General features: G+C 37.0%; 1 protein-coding gene across 4 annotated transcripts; it reads left to right on the forward strand.

Annotated features, from left to right (window-relative positions):
• Nucleotides 1-884: 884 nt before the first annotated feature.
• LOC106089191 (serine-arginine protein 55) lies at nt 885-20,388 on the forward strand. 4 transcript variants are annotated; one of them, XM_013254983.2, is made up of 10 exons: nt 887-1,040; nt 1,299-1,481; nt 1,537-1,607; nt 1,679-1,792; nt 5,535-5,634; nt 9,443-9,516; nt 9,597-9,896; nt 14,001-14,162; nt 14,729-14,753; nt 19,364-19,454. In XM_013254983.2, the coding sequence occupies exons 2-9, from the start codon at nt 1,356-1,358 to the stop codon at nt 14,733-14,735; spliced, it is 954 nt and encodes a 317-aa protein (XP_013110437.1). In that variant the 5' UTR covers nt 887-1,040; nt 1,299-1,355; the 3' UTR covers nt 14,736-14,753; nt 19,364-19,454. The 4 variants fall into 4 exon arrangements, with proteins under 4 accessions (XP_059218123.1, XP_013110437.1, XP_013110435.1 ...); XM_013254981.2 differs by lacking the exon at nt 14,729-14,753 and having other exon boundaries at nt 19,364-20,388; XM_013254982.2 differs by lacking the exon at nt 14,729-14,753 and having other exon boundaries at nt 19,397-20,388.
• The last annotated feature ends 2,279 nt before the right edge of the window (nt 20,389-22,667 follow it).

The raw sequence follows: 22,667 nt of genomic DNA on the forward strand, positions 1-22,667 counted from the left end.
AGCAGAAAAATACATGTAAGGGTTGGTATTCTGTTCTGCTTTCGGATTAGCCTCTGAGCGATCAATATATCTTGGCTGGTATCAAGATATATTCATTTACAGGTAGTGACAGTTGCTCAACAACAAATTATTGAGTTCACTATCTGTCAAAATCAGTAATATGTGCAACTCTGATCTTGGGTATGTTACTAGTTCACACAATTTTTCGTTGCTTGTCAGGATTCACTGAATAAGGTTAAGCCAAGCGATCAGCCGATATACTTTTTTTTTAATATTTGGCAGTACTTGGCATTGAGGATGTCAACTTGTTCTCTTTTTACATTCATTCTTTGTTTACGTTTTCTCCTATATGATGACATTTTCAATCGTCAGATTTGACATCCTTAATGATGTTTATGGGGCCTATCCACTTTGTGTTTTTGCATGTGACCTAACCTTCTATTAGTGAATCCTGGTTGCTTGTGTGTTATGGTTTGTAACTAGAATGCACACACACAACCAAAACTCGTTGACAGATAGTGCATTTCGCGAGAAAAAATTGTACTCAACTTCTTACGGTACTCTACCTGGTAATTATGTCATGCCTGGTATTATATTCCCTTTCCGCTATATTTTTCGCCGATTACCTTTTCTAGATAATAGATTTTAAAGCAAAAAACGTTTTGATTTTATTCAGTAGGACATTCCCTCTCTTCTTATGGTAAAATTTTAATAAAATTGTCATTTTCGTAAAATTTCAAGAAATTAATCGCAGAAAAATGTTTTTCAACGGTAACAAACGAACATAGTACTAGCCTTAATGTGGAACGGCTTTTGTTTTGGTGAAACAGCAGAACGAATTGGCGCGCATTATTCTTTTCTCCGAATACTGAATGAACGGCTACTCAAATCGACAAGTAGTTACTTCCGTTCGTGGCGTCGTGAAATCTTATCATTATTTTTCTAGTGCTGGAATAAAAAGAAATATTTTGAGGAGTTTTTGAGTAGAACCGGCCGAAAGACACGTGTATATCGTTAAGCTAAATTTATTTAGCAAAAAGGTGAGAAAACCGCCTTGAAAAGCATAGAAAATAACACCTCATAACTAGAAAAATTGTTTGTCAAATTCTGTACCCGGTGACGCCATATTGCAATTTTGTTGGGGGAAAATGTGTTTTGCGCAGAACTGTATTACACTTTTTTTTTCTCGGTATTTGCTTGCCGATAAAGCAGAATGACTTACAGTTTTTTTTCTTCGCTGTTGTAGTTGTGTGAATATATTATATAAATCTATTGTGTGGTATTTCCTTAAATTTTAGGAAGAATTGTAGCCAGCATCCCAGTCTAAGAACTTATTTGTAGATTGACTAATTATAATGGTGGGATCACGAGTATATGTCGGAGGTCTTCCCTATGGTGTAAGAGAACGAGACTTGGAGCGTTTCTTCAAGGGATATGGAAGAACACGCGATATTCTAATCAAAAATGGCTATGGGTTTGTGGTAAGTTAATGTCTTTTATGGCGACTTAAAAAAAAGTTAACATATTTTTTTTCAGGAGTTTGAAGACTATCGTGATGCAGATGATGCAGTTTATGAATTAAATGGGAAGGAATTATTAGGAGAAAGGTAAGTGATTAATATTCTTTACAAAATCATGATGGCTTCAAGAAAATGCATGGTGCTTTTTTTGTTTGCAGGGTTGTAGTTGAACCAGCCAGAGGAACAGCCCGTGGAGGAGGGGGTGGAGGGCATCGAGATCGATATGACCGGTATGACAGTGGTCGTCGCGGAGGTGGTCGTTATAATGACAAGTGAGTACATTTAATTTGTATAATCCAAACCCTTGGGAGGCTTTTTATTTTTGATGGCGTGGTGTCATAGTTTTAGGGGTGGCTTCGAATTTAAGTTTTTTTTTCCCTTTCAATAATGGGGTTGAAAGCGACAGAATATGGTTTGTGGTAAAAAAAAAAAAACAACGTTAAACTGGTTTGGATAACCTCAAAGAAATTCATAAATTTTATTAGAATAGTGTATTTTGCTTTGTATTTTAGAATCAAAGTTCATGAGTACGGTGGATTTTGTTTGTACTTTGTTTTATGAACGCAGTGATTAGGGAGACAATACCACTAAGAGAAAAATATATGTATTTCTTTCTTTGTTCTTTCCCCCCAAATGAAGCAAGCAAATATCATAACATGCCTGTGTAGAAGTGCGGCAACATTGTTTATGTCCAATGTGACCCATAACTTCGTAAAAATGCTGTCGCTTTATGCCAGAAACACTAAGTCCTCTACAAATTTTAGGATATTCCTCACATTCTCCTTTTAATGTTGCTAATGCCACATGTGCGATATTCAGTTCTAGGAGACGCCATTTAGAATGGGCTACAGAAACGATTAGCCAAAAACTTCAGCAAAATATGTAGGCAAAATGTAGGCTTTCATGCATCATGGTTGTACTTGGCACTGGTGACCCGTACTTGTATGTGCATAACCTTGCAGTAAACTGATGTGTAGCGTCAAGGTTCTTAAATATTTTATTTGGGGAGAAGTTTTTACATGGCTGCCATGCAATTGAGGAACTATGCAATTTTTCAAATTGCATACTTCCTCACAAATGTTGCCAGCATTAGGAGGGGATAACCATCACCGAAAATTGTTTCTGATGTTCTCGCCAGGATTCGAGCCCAGGCGTTCAGCGTCATAGTCGGACATTCTCACCTCTGCCCTACGATGGCCTTCATGTACGAGTTGCTGAAAGGTAACTTTGAGAGATTATGAACACAGCAGCCGCTCGCTTGGTCAAGAGAACCACTTGTCGCCTGAGCCTTGGGCTTTTACCAAATCCTTACTTTGATGATGAAAATAGCCCAGAGGTGCAAATGGAAGTTGTCCCCCTCTTAAAAACTAGTGAAAACTGACCTTACGAGAGGGCTGAAACTCAAACTCACAATCAACTTCTAAAATCTTACAGAAGTCCTAAAATATAGCGTTTTGTCAGCCCTTGAAATGTCCCTAGTCAAAGAAAGGTAATTAAAGGTAAAAGAAAAAGAATTTTCAAATATTGTGTGAATGTTTTTCTAACACAGACGCCATTCAAAACTACTTTCTAAAAAATAATTGTAGTCAGTGTTAATAGAATAGAAGACGATGCTGTTCGTTCTAAAGCAAATACAATTGTATTTGACAAGCCGTGTAAATCTGGAATGCGTATGTCTCTGGAATGCTTCCTAAGTTCTTTGCAAGCATTTTAACAAGCCTGCTGCACAAGTCTTTCCGCCGCAAGGATTTGACTAGAGTTCAGGATCAACCTTCTCAATTTTTCTTTGCCCATCCAAATTCCCGATTTCTGGAAATTGGGTGAATAGAAAAGTAAGGCAAGGATTTGAGAAAGGAAGAAAGCAATTTATATTCTCTTGTCAGAATCCAAGACTCCCCAAAGCCTTGTTGGAAATTTCCAATTGCATAAGCCGTATAACTGGCTTTTCGTATCGAATGAAATTTTATCTTGGATTTTAATAGATGTTATACCATTTTTATCCTGTGCTCGGAACGAAAAATTTTTCGTACGACGAACAAGAGCATTGTGCAAACAATGGAAAAAAACGGGATTGTGCCCTGTATTGTGCATTTTTCCTGTATCGTTTTATGGACCGATTTGCACCATACTTAGAAAGGTTGTTGGAAGTCATAGCAAAACATCATGTACAGAATTTCAGCCAAATCGGATTACATCTGCACTTTTTAGAGGCGAAAGAACACAAATGGGAGCTATATTAGGTTATATACCCAACTGGATCCTTTTTAGCAAGTCAAAAGAAGTCTTCAGGCTAAATTTCAGGCAAATCGGATAAGAATTGCGCTCTCTAGAGACAAAGCACCGCTAGTTGGGCATATCGGCCACTGTGCATAGGTTGAATTTGGTAGGTATGGAAGCCACTATGGAGCAGGCGTTAAAATTTCAGTCTATGACGCTGAAGCCCTTGGTTCGAAACCTGGCGAGAACATCGTGCATTTGTTTTGCTTTGGTTATCCGTCCCATGCCACCATAGGTATATGTTCATATTGGCATGGGTCGGACTAATATCCGCATCCTTTTCAACCTAACCTAACCTATCCCCAGCAAATGCCTGCGACATTTGTGTGTACCCATAGAAGCTAGAAGTCGGCATGCCGCTCGGACTCGGCTATAAAAAGGAGTTTTACATCATTTGGCTCAAAACTTAAATCGGATAGCACTCATTCATATGTGAGACTTTTTGAGCCGGTTCCTTAATGGAATGTTCGTTGTGGTAAATGCATTTGAAATTTTAATGTGTAGAATTTTTTGCGCTCCAGATTTGTACCTATGGTGGTAACAGTCTAAATCTCGCCAAAGCAAAGCAATTCGCGTTTTTACTTGTTTTTATGGTACCGCCGCTAGAAAACAAAAATTTTAATGTCTATATTGACAAAACTCAATGTAGTGTTAAATTAGGCTTAATTGAAAGATTTCCTTTATAGAACTGTCACATAAACCTACTATAAAGGTGACTTAAGTTTTGTGAATACCTGAATACTGATTGTTTTTTTTTGCAAAAATTAAAAAAATCTCATTTACAAAAGCTGAAGGTGAAAACAAGAGATGAAAAATTATATACGTCGCATACAACTAAGCGGTAGGAGAAAAATGTTAATGTATGCACCCGCAATCCCTAACATAGAGACTGCAATAAGAGACAGTATTTGTCCATCCACAGGAGTGGAAATCGCTCGTGATAATAACTGGAACGCTCCTTCAGGCAGTTTTTGTGAAAGTGAAAATTTTTCGTGAAAATATTAATGAATTACTATGAACAACTAAAAATGGTAATATATCAATATTTTCAGGAAAGATTTGCACTTTCACAAGGCCAAAACTACCTGAAGGAGCGTTCCAATGCTTTTGCGATTTACTAGAGAGTTCTCAACTATTGTCTTGGCTATAATTTTTTCTTTAGTATTGGATCAAAAATGTAAATGGTTTGCTGCTATAGGAAAAGAAACCTGACAATAGTCTGAAAAAAGTGAAAGTAAAAATGTGGAGGCTCGATATGCACCGTAAATGTATGGTCTAGCGGACTTTTTTGTTCAGTAAAAGCCCAACAATCAGAAACGCGAAGATTTTTTCCTTACATACTAATCGCTTCACCCTAATATTGTATATAGGTTTTGATTGGCTTGATTTTCAGAATCGTTGTTCTGTGTTGCCAGTTCTTAAAAAGTTGAAAAATATTGGGTTGCCCAAAAAGTAATTGCGGATTTTTTAAAAGAAAGTAAATGCATTTTTAATAAAGCTTAGAATGAACTTTAATCAAATATACTTTTTTTACGCTTTTTTTTCTAAAGCTAGCTAAAAGTAACAGCTGATAACTGACAGAAGAAAGAATGCAATTACAGAGTCACAAGCTGTGAAAAAAATTTGTCAACGCCGACTATATGAAAAATCCGCAATTACTTTTTGGGCAACCCAATATATATATCTTAGTTCTTCATTTAATATTTCAAATAATTTATTTTTTCCCCATTATTTCAGAAATAAAAACAACAACAGATCCAACTCTCGCTATGGACCCCCATTGCGCACGGAATATCGACTAATTGTCGAGAATTTGTCTAGCCGTGTCAGCTGGCAGGTATGTATTCGAATGTTTTTTTTAACCATCAGCATTGGTTTTTGTAGTTTAGTGTGCCCTTTTAATACCTTAATTTGAGACCCTAATATCACTACCAGACATCCATATTATCTATTTTTGTTGATGAAGAACAGATAATAAAGTGACAATATGGCATATTTATGCAAACCTTTGGTTATGCGTGAATTGTGTTATAAGCGCTTATGCGGACATCTATTATTTTATTATTTACTTCTAATGTTTTTTTTTGATGTCATGTCATTAAATGCATGCTTCAAATTATTATCCACTCTGTTTTACTTTCATACCCACCAACCTTCCCGGTCCCACTTTCAATACAGAAGGTTTGCCTCTTTATTTACACCTTATATTTTACATATTTGTATACATATGTATAACATTCAATCAAAAGAACCACCCCTTGCTACCACTACTACTACTACCATTACTCTCTACTAGAAATTCGCTAACATTTCTTTGTATATCCTATATAATATATAATACATATAATTAAAAAAAAAAATATGTTATTACATACATATTATACTACTAGTACTACTACTACTACATAGCAACGAATCGAAAAGAAACTGACTTATTGTTGTTATCATTTTACCCCCTCCATTATTATTTCTATTTCGTGAATTATATACGACCATAAAATATAACAAATGAAAACGAAAAGAAATGCGCCACAAATCATGATGGGTACATCATCAAACCACAAATACCACTGTTCGCGTCCTAAGTGTAACCACCAGAGAGAGAGAGAGAATGAATGGGTTTTGAACTAAATCAAAAAAACAATGCTTAGGTGAACGAACACACGAAAGCTATGGGAAAAGACGCGGGCGAATGTGCACACTCGATGTGAGAGAGAGAGAGAGAGAGAGCAAGAGAAAAGAAGATACCTACACAGAATGTCATAAACTAATTGATGAGGGTCCCTAGAGAATCTTTATTCTCTTCTGTTCCATCTAAGGATGTTTGTGTGTCTTCTTCTAAGCGTATCTCTGGAGGGCTGGCCGTCGGAAAACATAAAAGCATTAAACTACTTCTTGTTATGCTATACATCCAAACGCAGCCAGGAAGGCTTGTGTCTCTGTCAATCGGACATGACAAACCGATTTCATTGTTTGAAGCATACGCAAGATGTCATTTTTGGATAAAGCTTGATATAAATCATTTCTGCAACGATTACTAAGAGAGAGAGAGAGAGAGAGAGATGCCATTTATAACTATCTCATCATAATACCACAAGGGAAGGACAGACGTTTAGCTGCTTCAGCGTTCTCGTCGTTTAACGATTTCTAAAATCCTAGGGAGCCAGCATTATAGTGAGGGTCACGCCATACAATCCGGATGAAGAAGGCTAAAGTTTTACGATCAATCCAAGATCGTTGCATCATAATGATCACACTTCACATATGTAGCTGTCCGTCATCTATGCACTCATGTATAAACTCTTGAATTTCATCGCAGTGCTTTCGAACTCATGTGCTTAGGGAGGGGGCAGAAGGCAGAAACCCCACAATAGTTTTCTATTGAGGTCTTCTTCTTTTGCCTACTGCTGCTTCATGAATCGCCGTTAGCAGAAAAAACTGTAATGAAATTGTAAGGAATTTATACATTTGTGTGATTGAAATTGAGAGAATGAAAGTGAGAGAGGGAGAGAGAAAGATTGAAAGAATGTATGAATGAAGAATATTTGAATGGTGTGAAGGCCATCATTTTAGGTATTTTTTGTCAAAATAACTAAATAAAAGAATTTTTTAAAAATATAACATTTTTTGCAATATAAACATTTAATTTTAGAGTCTAATGGCTATCTATCTGTCTATCGATCGGTCCAATGAATGTTCCTTCCTAATCTAAACATACAAAAATCGGTGGCATGATGACGTGCGTGCTGATGATTGATGAGATGAGGTCCAAAATGTGAATGTGAAATTAATGAGATGTTTAAAACTCGACTTGGATTAGAAAGAACAGAAAAAAACGAAGCCTTAAAGTTTGACGATGGTATCCATTGAATCCAAAACCTTGACGAGATCCACCCAGAAGTCAGGAAGAGCTTAGAGGAACTGCTTAGCGAAAACTCCTTTGACTTACATATTCCAATGAATTGCATCCAGGCTACAGTTGCCATTTGCTTGTTCGGTTGGTTCCTTCAAAGCATTTTCATAACTCCTAATGATGTGTGTGTGATGAACGAATGAACGAACGAACGAACACCGTACTCAAGGCTGCTAATCTATCTAATGTACATTCCAAAGTTTCTGTGAGGGTCATTCCAATAACTTGAAGATATACCTGATTCATATAAGGGATGATGGTTGATGTATAGATGACAGCTTCCAATTTGCCACGTTCGAGTTAAATTCATGCCTGCAGAGCTTAAAGGCTTCCAGATGCGCGCGCTCTCCACTAAACAGTTATAAAATAAACCCACGATGTCTTGTTTGGCCTTCAAAAAGTAGGCATGTTGACAAATTTTCTTTTTTTCAGTAGTTGCCGCCGTGCGTTTGTGTAGCGAAATGGTTTTGGCCTAATACGCATACATCCATAGGTTCATTTCGAAAAAGAGTTCTCTGGCAAAACAAAAATCCCTTTGGCAGACGACATTGGCTTAAGGTTCTCTTCCGTGTCCGGCCCGTCCCATTTAGTGATAAACACCACCCTGTAACCACCACTCCTTTGCAGTAGATTGGTCGGTCAACCAATCGATTTGTTGGTTTATTCTAAACTGGTCTAAACTGTCTAAACCTGACTGGATGACTGTCTAGTGCAACTCTCATTTCTGGCTTTATGACAATTGAATCTACGACGCAGTTTTCGCCTGCCTTTTAGCATGTTTTGGAAATATAAAACGTGCAAGGACGACCCAACTTCCCATTTAAGGACGGCGATGACAATGATGATGGTGTTATGATGATGTATGTGCCCCCCCTCCGCGAAAAAAAAATCCCAACACCAACACTACACTATGATTATGTGCGTTACTATGAGGTGAATCGTATGAACGTCTCTGTACAACTTGACCAGATTTACAGCATTTAGAGAAAATGCATCTAACAAACAACTATTTATTCGCAATCCGCCAATTGAACGCTCACTCTAAGAGCAAACATTGCTCAGCACGTGCCTGTGTGTGTGTGTGTGTGTAAACTTGGTCAGTTGGGCGACGAAGACGACAACGACGTATACATCCATCTATCTATCTGGTTGGTTTGGTCCGAACAATACGTTACAAGTAAAAACAGAAATTTACTAAGTAAGAACTGTTTTTAACATCTCAAAAGAGATGATTTTTTCGTTTCCATCAACAATATATCGTGTGTATTTTTTTTGCATTATCAAATTCACTAGAAACGAAAGAGTTCCAAACACAAAAAATTGAATGAATTTGTCAGTGTACCATTTGCCGAATATCTACAACGCCGCATTGCATTTATTGGATGTATATGAGGGACAGACTATCCAGAAATTTTGGCAACAGCAGGACACAATTTCAAGGAAAGGCCATTCTAGTTACTTCACCTTTTGGCGTTGAATTGTGCTTATTTCTGTACTGGACGCGTTTATCCATATCTTTCTTCTGCGTGTTTGGTTGTGTGTGTGTGTGTGTGTGTAGTGGGCGTCTGCAACACATACTTCTCTCCAGTGCAAATGGCTGACAAATTCTATTCAATTCTTACAAGTGTTACTCTCGAATGTATTGGATTTTTGGTATACTAATCGAAGTCATTTTAACTTTTTTGTTTTCTTTTTCTATGCCGTTTTTCAACTATTTCAACTCGCTGTGCAGGACCTGAAAGACTATATGCGTCAAGCTGGTGAAGTCACCTATGCCGATGCACACAAACAAAGACGTAATGAAGGGTAAGTTTGGCTACATTTGCTTATTTCATATATGTTGGAATATCTCTTAATTCGATTTCTTTGATTTTCTTTCTTTACAGCGTGGTTGAGTTCGCTTCGTTATCTGACATGAAGACTGCGATCGAGAAATTGGACGATACTGATTTGAACGGTCGCCGCATACGTCTGGTTGAGGATCGTCGTAGCGGTCGCGGGCGTGGTGGTCGAGGCCAATCGGGCTCCTCCAGTTCACGCTCTCGATCACGTTCTCGCAGACGTTCGCGCTCCCGCTCTCGTCGCTCCTCGCGTTCTCGATCAAAGTCGCGAAGCCGATCTAAATCACGTGGTGCACGCTCCAAATCCAAGTCACCCGTCAAATCGCGTTCCCGTTCACGTTCCAAGTAAGTATTTTAGTCGCAGCGTTATTTCGTCCAAAACATTTTCGCCCAAAACGCCAAATGACATATCGCCCAATTTCTTCCAATGTTAGTTGTTTTTGCACACTTTTCGGCGGTGTGACTAACTTTCTGACAAAAATGTTCGTGTCTTAACACCCTATGACATTTTGACCAAAATGAATAATTTACATTAAACCCAAAAAATAGTTACTTCTCAAAACTTCGAATATATTGAAGAGAAAATAAATATACATATTGACTTAGGCTACGTTCAGATTAATCAAATATTTGACGCAACTTGTTTTATCATTTTTGCCCTAAATATGTCAAATTTTGTTTGTCCAAAAACAAATCAAATAGCGTTAACCATTAGATCAAAAAGGCACTTTAATTGCCCTACATTCGATTGCATGTAAAATTTGTGTTTCCTTGTTTGATCTTAAAATTTTGTTTGTGACATCAAACAGCGAAATACAAATTTTTCATACAGTCGAATGTAGGGCAAATAAATGGCTTTTTTTATTAAATGATTAACGCTGTTTGATTTGTTTCGAATATGTATATATTTTTAAATTGAACATATTTTCAATCACCTTTTTCGAAAACTGATTGGTATTATAATTTTCGTGTTTAAAACAGTTTCAATTAAAAAGTTACTGGATGAATTAATTTTGTAATTGAAACCGATTTTATTGTTTTTTTTCGGTGTAGATGGTGTATATGAATGTTAATTTTTTGGATTATAAAATTTTCTGCAGTTGAGCTTACTGATGCAGTTGGGTTCGTATACTATGGCATATTTAAATGTTAAAATGTCACAAAATCTAAATCCGGTTTGGGTTTTGCGACATTTATTTGGGCTTTCTAACATTTAAATAATCATTTTTGGGCTTTGTGTCAACGTTTGGACGATATGATATTTGACGTTTTGGACGAAAATGTTTTGGGCGAAATAACGCTATGACAGTACGGATGATAACACTGTACAACAGGGTGGGGGGGTTTGAAAATTCCTAATGGGGTTGAAAGTCTAGGTCTGTAGAGCAGACACTTTTAATACTGGTCATGTGTGTCCGTCAGTTAATATCACGCTGCAGCCTTTCAGACGCGTTTATCTTCCATACAGAAATTCTTTTCTTAAACGGGCAAAGTCGGACCTTATTAAGATATGGTTACAATATAGACCAATCGGCCGGTTTAGAGTCTTAAGGCCATAATGGACGAAATATCCATTTCCGACGCTATAAAGTATATATATTCTTGATCAGCGTAAAAATCTAAGACGATCTAGCCATGTCCGCCCGTCTGTTGAAATCACGCTACAGTTTAAACAAAAAAAAAAAAGATATTGACTTAAACTTTGCACAGATTCTTTTTTGTCCATACATCGGACTATAGCTAGATATAGCCTCCATATAGACCGATCCGCCGATTTATGGTCTAGTCGCATTTATTGTCCGATATCGCCAAAATTTGGGACATTGAGTTAAGTTAAGCCCCTCGACATACTTCGGTCCAGATTTCGATATAGCTGCCATATAGACCGATCTCACGATCTAAGGTTTTTGGGCCATAAAAGGCGCATTTATTATCCGATGTAGCCGAAATTTGGGACAGTGAGTTGTGTTAGGCTCTTCGACATTTTTCTGAAACTTGGCGTAATTCGGTCCAGAATTTGATATAACTGCCATATAGACCGATATCTCGATTTAAAGTCTTGGCCCCATAAAAGGCGAATTTATAATCCGATTTCACTGAAATTTGACACAGTGACTTATGTTAGGCTTTTCGATATCCGTGTCGTATATGGTTCACATTGTTTTATTTTTAAATATAGCTACTAAAAATATCTATTTTTTGTTATACACAATTAAACAATGACGTGTACTTATAAGTATTATTGGTTCAAATAGATATAGCCGCTCTGGGGCATAAGGTCTGCATTTTTCACCGGATTTTGACGAAAAGTGGTTTACATATATATCCGAACTCAACGCCATTTTACTTGTTTTCCTTATTTTGTTAAAATTTGGAACAGTGAGTTGTATTGACCCATTGGACAATTTTGCCAAATATGGTCATATTAGGGCTATATATGCATATAGCTGCAACATAGACCCGATTTAGGTTGTTATCCCATTCGAGCCATATTACCCGGATTTGCTGAAAATTGAATCAGTGAATCATATTATTTTTTTTTTACATATGAACCCAATATTTGCACGACCTATCATTCTTAAAACTAGAAAAAAATTGCATTTGTTAATTTACACTGACCGTCAAATAAATTACGGAAAATAGACTAATCTAATATTATTGCATAAGCGACGTTGGACTCACTTATTGGACTCAATACCTAGAATCTGGTAAAAATTGCGCCCGTTAAGGCCTAAAGACCCTAAATTGGTAGAGGTGAATGATGGGTAAATACCCAAAAGGTATTTACCCGGTAAATTGGGTAAATACCATGATTTTAGCTATATATAGCCGCTATATAGGTCGATCTTCAGACTTAGTCTTGAGGCAATAAATTGGTCCGATTTCGATGAAATTTGGCACATTGAGTTCTGGTAGAGCCCTACCCATTTCTGTGAAGTGTGGTTCAGATGGGACTATATTTGGATATAGCTGCCCTATAGCCCGACCGCCCGATCTCCGGATATGGGGTATTAAGGCCATAAATGATTCACTTAATACTCGAATTCGAAAAAATTTGGCACATTGTATTCTGGTATACCTCTTCCTATTCCTGTCAAATGTGGTCCAGATCGGACCATATTTGGATATAAGGTTTAGAGGGCTACCAGAACTCATTGTGCCAATCGAAATTGAATGAAAAATGCTGCTTTTATAGGCAGCATTTATATATCGGGGGATCTGTCTATATGACAGCTATATCCAAATACCGTCCGATCTGGACCACATTTGAAAGGAATGGGTAGGGGCCTACCAGAATACACTGTGTCAAACTTTATCGAATTCGGGAAATAAATGGATCTTTTATGGCTTTAATACCCTATATTGGGAGATCAAGCGGTCGGTCTCTAGGGCAGATATATCCAAATATAGCCCAATCTTAACCATACTTCACAGAAATGGGTAGGGGTCTACCAGAACTCAATGTGCCAAATTTCATCGAAATCGGATGAAAAATGGCCAATTCATTGCCTCAAAACTGTAGATCGGTCTATATAGCGGGCATATATAACTAAAATCCTGGTTTATATACAAAGAATACGAAATAAACAAAAATTGTTTGTAAATATTTTTATACCCAAGATATCTGCAAAATTATAAATAATTACTTACTTACGTTAATTGGCTATGACAGACATTTGCTCCACTTGCCGAACGTAGAATAGCGTTCCAAATGCCACGATCTTTTGCGCTCATTCTAAAATTTCTGACATCAAGTTTCGTGGTGTCTCCCACCACTTGATCTTTCCATTCGGCTTTTGATTGTTGTTGTAGCAGTGTGTTGTACACTGAGGCAGCAGCCCTTGCCGACGAAAGATTTCATCGGGTCAATCCGGTACTCATAACCGTACCGTTTACCCGTTAGAAACCCATCTCTATAAATTGTCATATTGATCTGTATGACAGGTTTATCTATACAGGGTCTGATTTTGTCAGGTCAAGAATTTCATTTGCCTATGGAAGAAATACGCGTCCGTGCCAAATTTCAGCTCAGTATTTAAATTTTTGAAAGGCTGTATCGCGATTACTACTGTTGGACACACAGGGCCAATATTAAAAGACCCCTAAAAAAAAGTTAAGCATGAAAACTCAAAACCGTTTTTGGGTTTTACTTTTATGAACTCGTACTTTCATGCCCAAATAGAATTTTCCAGCCCCCCAGATAATGGCCCTGAAACTATTCCATAGTGTAATCGTTTAGATGTCGGTGGATCAGTAGGTGGAATTTGAGTTTTCGTTGTCGACTGTTGAAAATTCGAATTTATATTTCATTGGTATTGTGTAGGAAATTGAATTTTTCGACAGTCAATCAAAAATTCAAATTCGCCATTTATAAGGAACTTTATTTTGCTTGTGGCTTAAAAGCACACACATTTTTATTTGATAATCTTTTTCTTTTCCAAATTCCAGCAAATCTCGTGAACTATCAAAATCAAAGTCTAAGTCTCCTCGTTCCCGTTCTCGTTCACGTTCTCCAAAGCGTGATGATTCCCGCTCTCGTTCTCGTTCCATCTCAAAACGCGAGTCGCGTTCACGCTCCCGTTCCAAATCTCGCCGAGACTCACGTTCACGGTAAGTAGTTGCTGTTCGTTCGTCTACTCCATATAGACCATGTTATTTATTAAATAAATATTTTCTGTTTTTTTCGTTTTATTTTCTGTTTTGCTACACACACAAACACACTTGATTTGATTGGTAAAAAAAAAATATAAACGACCTCTACTACTACCGATTGATTGATATATGTTGCACAATTCTAATTTTACCAAATGTACAAATTTTTATGTGGATGTGTCGTCATTATGTCTTATGTGCGCGATGCTGTGTGATCGCGTCATCCATTCTCCCCTACAACATCTCAATGTTTCTCAAACATGTTTGTTGTTGAGTACGTTCTTGTTTACAATATATCATACATTTTTCTTTATCTTTTCTACTTTTGTTATTGTTGTTGCCATTCTTGTTGTTTTTTTCTCTTTCTTCCCTTTTATTCTTCTTTCAAAATTTTATAAAATGCTTGTTTTTGGATATCCTCTTTTTGTTTTTTGAATATTTAAAAATTTTCCAAACATTCTATGTGTGCGCAACAAAACACATTTTCTTCTTTGAATGTCAAAAATCAAATTCGCAAAATACAGAAGTTAAAATAACGAACCACTACAAGTAAGAGAAGAAACGAAATTTGTATTTCCTCTCCACCACAGAAGGTTAAAAGAAATTTTTGGTCAAACCATCTTATCCTTTTATTTTGCAGAATGGTCGATTTAATATTTAAATTTTGTTTTTTTTTTTTTTTTTTGCCAAAACCATTCTTTCTCGTTCATTTGTACTTTGAAAGCAGCCTTTTTTATTTAGAGTAAACAGCTGATTTCGTTAAATTGGCAAATGAATCGAATAACAATAGATTTGTTCGCGTACTTTTCCAGTAAAAAAAAATGGAGGACAGAAAGCAAAAAATGTTAACCTTTTTTTTACATGAATTAAACAGCTGTTCGATGCTGTAAATTTCTGCTGAAAAAACTTTTTTTTAATTGCATTTGAATTTTCTTTCTTTGTGTAAACAACCGAAGAGTGTCGATTTTTTTTGCAAAATTTTCTCTCACAACATGTCCTAGCCAACCTAAGCGTTGTACTATTGTAAAAACTTCTTCTGAATTGTAAAAAAATAACTGCGAAAACCACTGAGTCGTTCACCAAATCTGCGAAATCAGCTGTTTTTCCTTTTTAAAATCAACTGATTTCGATGGTTTCTCGTGTTGACGTATAGCACATACAGTGACACAGAAAAGTCTACATACTCCACCCAAAAAACATGCTTTTCAAAACCAAACTTTCATAAGAAAAAGTTTTTCTGGCAAATATTTATTGTCGCTAAAATTGTTAACCATCCTAACTTCGTTATTGTAATTTTACATAATTGCTATTTTTGAAAAGGTATTAGACAACATATCTCTGCCATTGTATATATCTTGGTTCCTACGATACCCCCTTTCTCCGTTAATGCTGATTGGTGCATATATTTAACGTAGGATTTTTCTTTCGAATGTCGCTGGCACTTAGTCACAAGTACCCATGCTTTGGACTGTCGATTGCGGCCTTGTCGACAAATAGATGGGAGCCTATCGATCTGCTTCCCTTAATTCTTTTCCAAATTCTTGGGGACATTATTGGGGTTCGGGCGGCTACCAGACCTGGGTCCTTCATACCCTTGACCCCCAAGATACTTGTGGCCAAATTTGTTTACCAGATCAGTTGTTGTTGTTGTAGCAGTGTGTTGTACACTGAGGCGGCAGGCCTTGCCGATGAAGGACTTCATCGTGTCAATCCGGTACGTACAACCGGCTGCCATGGTATTGACCAGATCAGTGCTCTACTTACGTTCATTCGTCCTCCAGATTTTTGGTCCCACACCACATCAATAACCGATTTGGCGGGTTTTTGGGTTAGTCTTTTGTCATACCAATAGCAGATGATAAGAAAGAACTATAAAACCAGAGCAACGCTGGCCCAAATAAGACCCGGCTAGTGTAGCAAACTGTAAGCATATCAATTCCATACAATCTAACATCTGCCTGTGTTACACAGGACTCGATGACACCAATTACCTATTTTCATGCCTAACCGAAATAACCTACTAATCTGACTGCAGAATCAGCATGGACCGCTCTAATTGAAGCAGCCAAATTCCTGGAGCTAGATCTATAATGCAATTCTCTATGTTGTTTTAACAAAACCCTAAATTTCCCATGAACATTCTATTAAGGAACAAGGGATACATCTCTCATATCAATGAGTGCAGTCCGATTAAAGTTTAAGCTCAATGTTAAAGGACCTCCTTTTTATGCTGAGTCCGAACGGCGTGCCGCATAGCGACACCGTTTGGCAGAGAAGTTTTAACATGGCAGGATACCTTACAAATGTAGCCAGCATTAATAAGGGGATAACCAAGGCTGAAAATTTTGTTGATGTTCACGCCAAGATTTGAACCCAGGCATTCGAGATCATAGGCGGACATGCTCTGCGCCAGGGTGGCCTCCAACGAAACCCGTTTAGTTAAAAATCGGTAACAAAAAATTTAACGATTTTGGTATTTTGTAGCCACTTTTAACGATAATCGTTATGATTACGGCTAAACAATTCTGCCAAGTCCCCTGGTAAATATTTATTTGTTCGCACAGTCCGTAGATATTGCCCCTCGCCAGGACATCATAGCAGTCATCAACATATTATCTCCCACTTCAGAGGTGGTGAAGGCAGTTTGGACAAGTAGAGCTTAAACAGGACTGGGAAGAGGACACCCCTTTTGGGACGGACTTCCTGTTTAACTCTACGGCATTTCGCATTTGTATTGCTTAACTCCACATATGATTGTCGGCCGCACATATAGTTTACAATTCACCTATTTGTCGAGTTCGGGAGATCATACTCAATGATGTCATTGAACAGAATGGTGTGATCGACCGTCAAATACTTTTTACAAATGGAGAGCCACGAGGACAGTAGGTTCATGAGGCCGTTTCGCATACAGATCGCGGCTGATATGTGTGGTGAGTGCTATCCATTTTACGAAACCCGTGTTGATGATGGGGCTGGGATCAAAGACGAGCTCATGCCAGGTAGGAGCAGGACCTCAAGTGTCTGCGAACGGGGACAAGAGAGAGATTGGCATGTATGGCTCTCCTTGGTCAGCAGTTTAAATTTCAACTCCGAAACAAAAAATGTATCCTGATACTTGCCTGTGGAAGGGGGTAGCGATTCCTGAACAGCCTGTGGGAGCCCTGGATCGTTCCGGTACACAAAACAGCAGTAGAAACATAGTAAACCTAGGTAGGGTGATATATGTCCGGCACTATAACATATACTTATCCCATAAACCCCACACTACCTCCGCATGGGATCGAGATATTTTCATATGTGGCTACCCTCATCTTGATGACATTTGCAAAAGGCTAAAAGTTTACATGCTCAGTATTGCCGTTTATTTCGCTGCAAAACATGTAAAGATATCTTTTAATCTACAGCCACATTTTTCACTACATTGAATGCGGAACTACATCGCCTGCCGGATGTGGGAGTCGATGACGAAACGATTCCGACAACTACAGGAAATCCGCACATACTTCTGGGATTTGTGAAAACTTCAAAAGTAGAAAAAGTCCCTGAAGCAAAAGAAGGTGTTTAAATTTCGGTATCACTATTATGATAGTAATAATCTAGTTCGACGACTTTACAATTTCATTGCACTTCCTGTATGTCGAAAAAACGGTCCTTGTGTTTCTCTACTACATCGACCAGAGGGTATACTGTAGTTTCTTATAAAGAGTCCGAGCATTACAAGTTCTGATCAGTGTTACCGTTTTTGGTAGGTTTTTATTTTCGTGGTAGGTTGGCAGGATTCACTAATAGACGGTAAGGTCACTTGCGAAAACAAAGTGGATAGGCTCCATGAACAACATTAAGGTTGTCAAATCTGCCGATTAAAAATGTCATTAAATGGGAGAAAACGTAAACAAAGGATGAATGTTAAAAGAGAACAACTTGACATCCTCAAAGCCAAATGCTGCCAAAAATTAAAAAAAAAATGTATGTCGGCTGATCGCTTGGCTTAACCTTATTTAGTGAATCCTGGTAGGTTGGTAAGCTGACCTCAATTTTTGTTAGGTTTTTCCCATCATAAAAATTCCAAGTTAATTACTGAAAAAATCGTCGATGATAACTTAAAATTCGTTTCTGTGTAATCGTTAAGAGTGCAGAACAAAACCATAGATGTTGAGGGGCCAAAAATACTATTACAAGGGGTCTCACTGCTTCAAATTTCAGAAAAAACGACGTTCTGATATTGACTGTAACTATTACGAATGTTAAGGGATTTCTTTCAAACTTCATATGTTCTTGGTAGGAAATGCGGCTTTTGTGCGTTCGATGTCTTCAATCGGAAATCAGGGCTATGTGGCATATATGGTCAGATTTAGTCTATATTCAGATATGGAGGGGTCCTTGCAACTCACTACAACAGGGAATATGGCTGGTAAAGTGAATTTTTGGGCTCGAAGACTTAAATCGGGAAATCGCTTTATACCCAAACTCGGTGCGCTTATTCAGTGAAATCAGGGCAAAACTTTCTGAACTCAAGATTTTTTTATTGGGAGATGGGTATAAAGGTTGCTATACCAAAATATAGGGCTGTAGAGTGATTCGACAAAAAGTCGGACGGACATGTACATGAATAACGACAGTCTATTAATTTGGTGGGTATAAAAACATGCCACATTTCTGGCTTGTAAAACATTTGGTAGGTTTTGGCCAGGTTTAATAGGATTTTTCTTAAATTTTGGTAGGAAATGGTATATAAAATCTTTGCTGAAGTTGTCAAATTGAGAGAAATTGTTTTAATTTTTATTTTTAAGTTAGCCTACTTACCTCAGCTTAGTATTAGTCGTAGAACTGGAATATGGTTGCAAATATATATTACACATGTTTGAGTTTTCCAAAGATTTGGTTTTTGAATTACCTTTTTTTTTATTTAGACAAACTAAACTGTGGTGGAGCCAAAGGAGATTATATTTGTTAAATATTTTTCTTTTTCTATGCACTTTTCTATCTTTTTGTTTGATTTATGCCTTATTTTTAAATGGAAATTGCTGTGTACATAGAAATTTGTTTTGAGTTTTTTTCATTTTATTATTGAAATTTTTAAATCCTTTATTGTTCCCCTTTTTGCTAATTATTATGCATTTGTTTGCTTTTTCTTTTTCCTCTTCTTATCATTTCAGCGATCGCTCTGTTTCCCGTGACAAACAATCCAGATCCCGATCACGTTCACGTTCCAGATCACGATCGGTATCACCGAAAAATGGCAATGCCTCTCCGGACAGAACAAATGAGAGTATGGATGATTAGATTATAGAGAACAAAAACAAATAAAACAAAAAAACCAACAACTACTAGAATTCACATTGGCGCCCTTAAGCGTCAATTATACGACTTTCCTTCTTAACCTCTGCCCCTGCGCCTCAAAATTTTTTTATAACTTACTTGATAATTTTTAAATCTTATAAACATTTTCTTGATTCTTATGATGTACTTTTTAATTTTACACACACACACTATCACACAACAAACGGAAAAAGGCAAGAAAAGGATTATTAAAACAAACATTATAAAGTAGACAGACAGACAGACATTTGTTGTGTGCAGGAGGGGGGAAATGTTTAAATGTGTCACAGTTGCAAGTTGCAACAGTAAAACAACCAAGAAATCTTGTTAATCTTACAAGAACAACACTATCTATTGTTGTTACAGAGAGTGGCAACATTGCCATAACAATGCTGATGTTGTTGTTACCTCTACTGTTCAGTGTGGCGTATTTACACTATTTCCCCACTGGCAGACAGAAAAAAACAAACATATTTTTTTATATGTACTTTTTTTTATATATATAATATTTAGTTGTCTATCTAATCATTATCCCTGACCTACCAAATATACATACATACCTACATATATATACATTTAAAGCATATGTGCTATTCTTATAATGATATGTATTGAAGAAAGAAATAAGAGAAACTTAAAACTAAAAAGAATAACAAAATCAAAAAATAAACATTTTGACATTTCTGCAAAGTTATTCCGAAACCTCCTTCTCCCTCCTCCCCTCCTAAGTTATGTAATACATGAATATGATTTATATACATACAAAAATCAAACACAGACTCTTAAACATCCTGGTTCTACAAGATTGTAGTTATTACATACGTATATGGCAAAAATAAAGACTAAACTCTTAACACCTGAACATTTTTTTTGTGAAATTGTGATCCAATTGAAAAATATTGGAAAATTATTTTGACAATACCTTTAGGGAAAAATAATTTTAAAGGCATTGTCTTAGATAAAGGAATTCTTAATATTTATTTCAAAATTTTGTTTCGATTATAAAAATGTTTAAACTATTTTATTATTATTTTGTTTTTGGAAAGGTAAAAATAATTTTTTAGTTGAAAAAAATTTCAGATTCAATTAAAAAAACTGATTCAGTCATTTAGCTATCAATTCTATTAATATTTTAATTGAAATTCTTTTCTGCAAAAAAACAAAATCAATTTTCTAGAAAAATTAAAAAAAAAAACCAAATTCGCTTTTTTTTTGTGTTCACTCCGGGATTTGAACCCGATATGCATTGAAATATATATTTCTTTTAATTTCAGTTTTATTACGTCTGAGTTTACACTCATCTAGTAATTTACTAATAGCAACAAGAAACAATACTAGAATAGTTAACCTATTATATAATATACTAGATGAACCGGGCCCGCTCCGCGGCACCTTTTCTTACTTTATGCAAATTTGCAAATTTTGCCCATGAACATTCCACATATCATTGAGTACAGTCCGATTCAAGTTTAAACTCAGTGATAAGGGGCCTCCTTTTTATAGCCGAGTCCGAAAAGCGTGCCGCAGTGCAACACCTCTTTCGAGAGAAGTTTTACATGGCATAGCACCTCACAAATGTTGCCAGGATTAGGAGGGGAAAACCACCGCTGAAAATTTTTTCTGATGGTCTCGCCAGGATTCGAACCCAGGCGTTTAGCGTCATAGGTGGACATGCTAACCTCTGCGCTACGGTGGCCTCCTCTCTTACTCCCACCCCTCCCTCCCTCTTACTTTATATGAAACAAAATTCATATTGCTTGAATAACAGTAGAACAATATAAATACCTTTATTTAGTCCCATACGATCTTTATTGCTCTATAAATTCGCTCGAGGCGTTTTAGTTTGGATGTTAGATGTACTCCACTCTTAAAATACGATTAATGTCGGATTTAGGAGTGTTTTCGGGGTTGAGGTGATCCCCCAGGCACTTAGCTCTGAGAAATATATAAGCATCGAGTTCTACCCTCAAATACCATTTATTTAAACCTCATATTGCCATTGGATTAAGGGAAATTTATGCGATGAGGAGTCCCCAAACACTTGGTGGAAAATTTGGTTATCAAATTTGTTTTCAAATCTCCAATACCCTTCATTTGAGCCACTTATGGCCATGCTCGGTATATTTGTACTTTTGGAGGTGCGTTTTGGAGATGGGGCGGGTGCCCCAAATACATGATCCCACATTTGGATATCATATCCGTATTCTACACCCAAATACCTTTGTTTGAGCCTTAAAAGTAATTGCGTATTTTTCATATAGTCGGCGTTGACAAATTTTTTCACAGCTTGTGACTCTGTAATTGCATTCTTTCTTCTGTCAGTTATCAGCTGTTACTTTTAGCTTGCTTTAGAAAAAAAGTGTAAAAAAAGTATATTTGATTAAAGTTCATTCTAAGTTATATTAAAAATGCATTTACTTTCTTTTAAAAATCCGCAATTACTTTTTGGGCAAACCATTAGTAAATAATTGCTGTTTGTGGGTGTTTTGGAAAAGGGGTAGATCCCCAGAAAATTAGTCATATAAGTGGCTATCAATTTTGTGCTCTACTCCCTAATACCTTTCATTTGAACCCCACATTGACATGGTCGGTAAATATGTCCGATTTAGGGAGCAGTGTGTTTCGCCGAACACTTAGCCCTGCAAGTAAATCAGCATCGTGTTCTACTTTCAAATATCATTTATTTGAATCCCATATTGCCATTGGCCTCAATACCTTTCATTTAAACCCATTATTGGAAAAGTCTGCAAATATGTCTAGTTTGGGGTGTGGGCCCTAAAAACTATGGTGAGCAAATGCGTACTATTTGGGTGTTGTTATGGGGGTGGGACGTCGCTTAGACAGTTGGTCCCGAATGTTGAAATCACATTCGTGTTCTACTACCAAATATCTTTCATATGAGCCCCAATTTTCCATAGTCCGCAAACATGTCCGGTTTGGGGGGTGTTAGGGGGTTGTTTAGGGGGTTTGGGCGGCCGCCGCTTACAGACTCACTTAGGCAATTTTAGGTCCATTGTGATACCACAATAGCGGCAGACCAAGGCATCTTCGGATCAGTCACGGTTATTTTGCCAACCTGTCATCCCGTCTACCGGGGTTCGAGAGTGACTTAACAGTAGACCACAATTGCCTACAGCGGTG

Source organism: Stomoxys calcitrans, chromosome 2 (genome assembly GCF_963082655.1).
Source record: "Stomoxys calcitrans chromosome 2, idStoCalc2.1, whole genome shotgun sequence".
Taxonomy (NCBI): Eukaryota; Metazoa; Arthropoda; class Insecta; order Diptera; family Muscidae; genus Stomoxys; species Stomoxys calcitrans.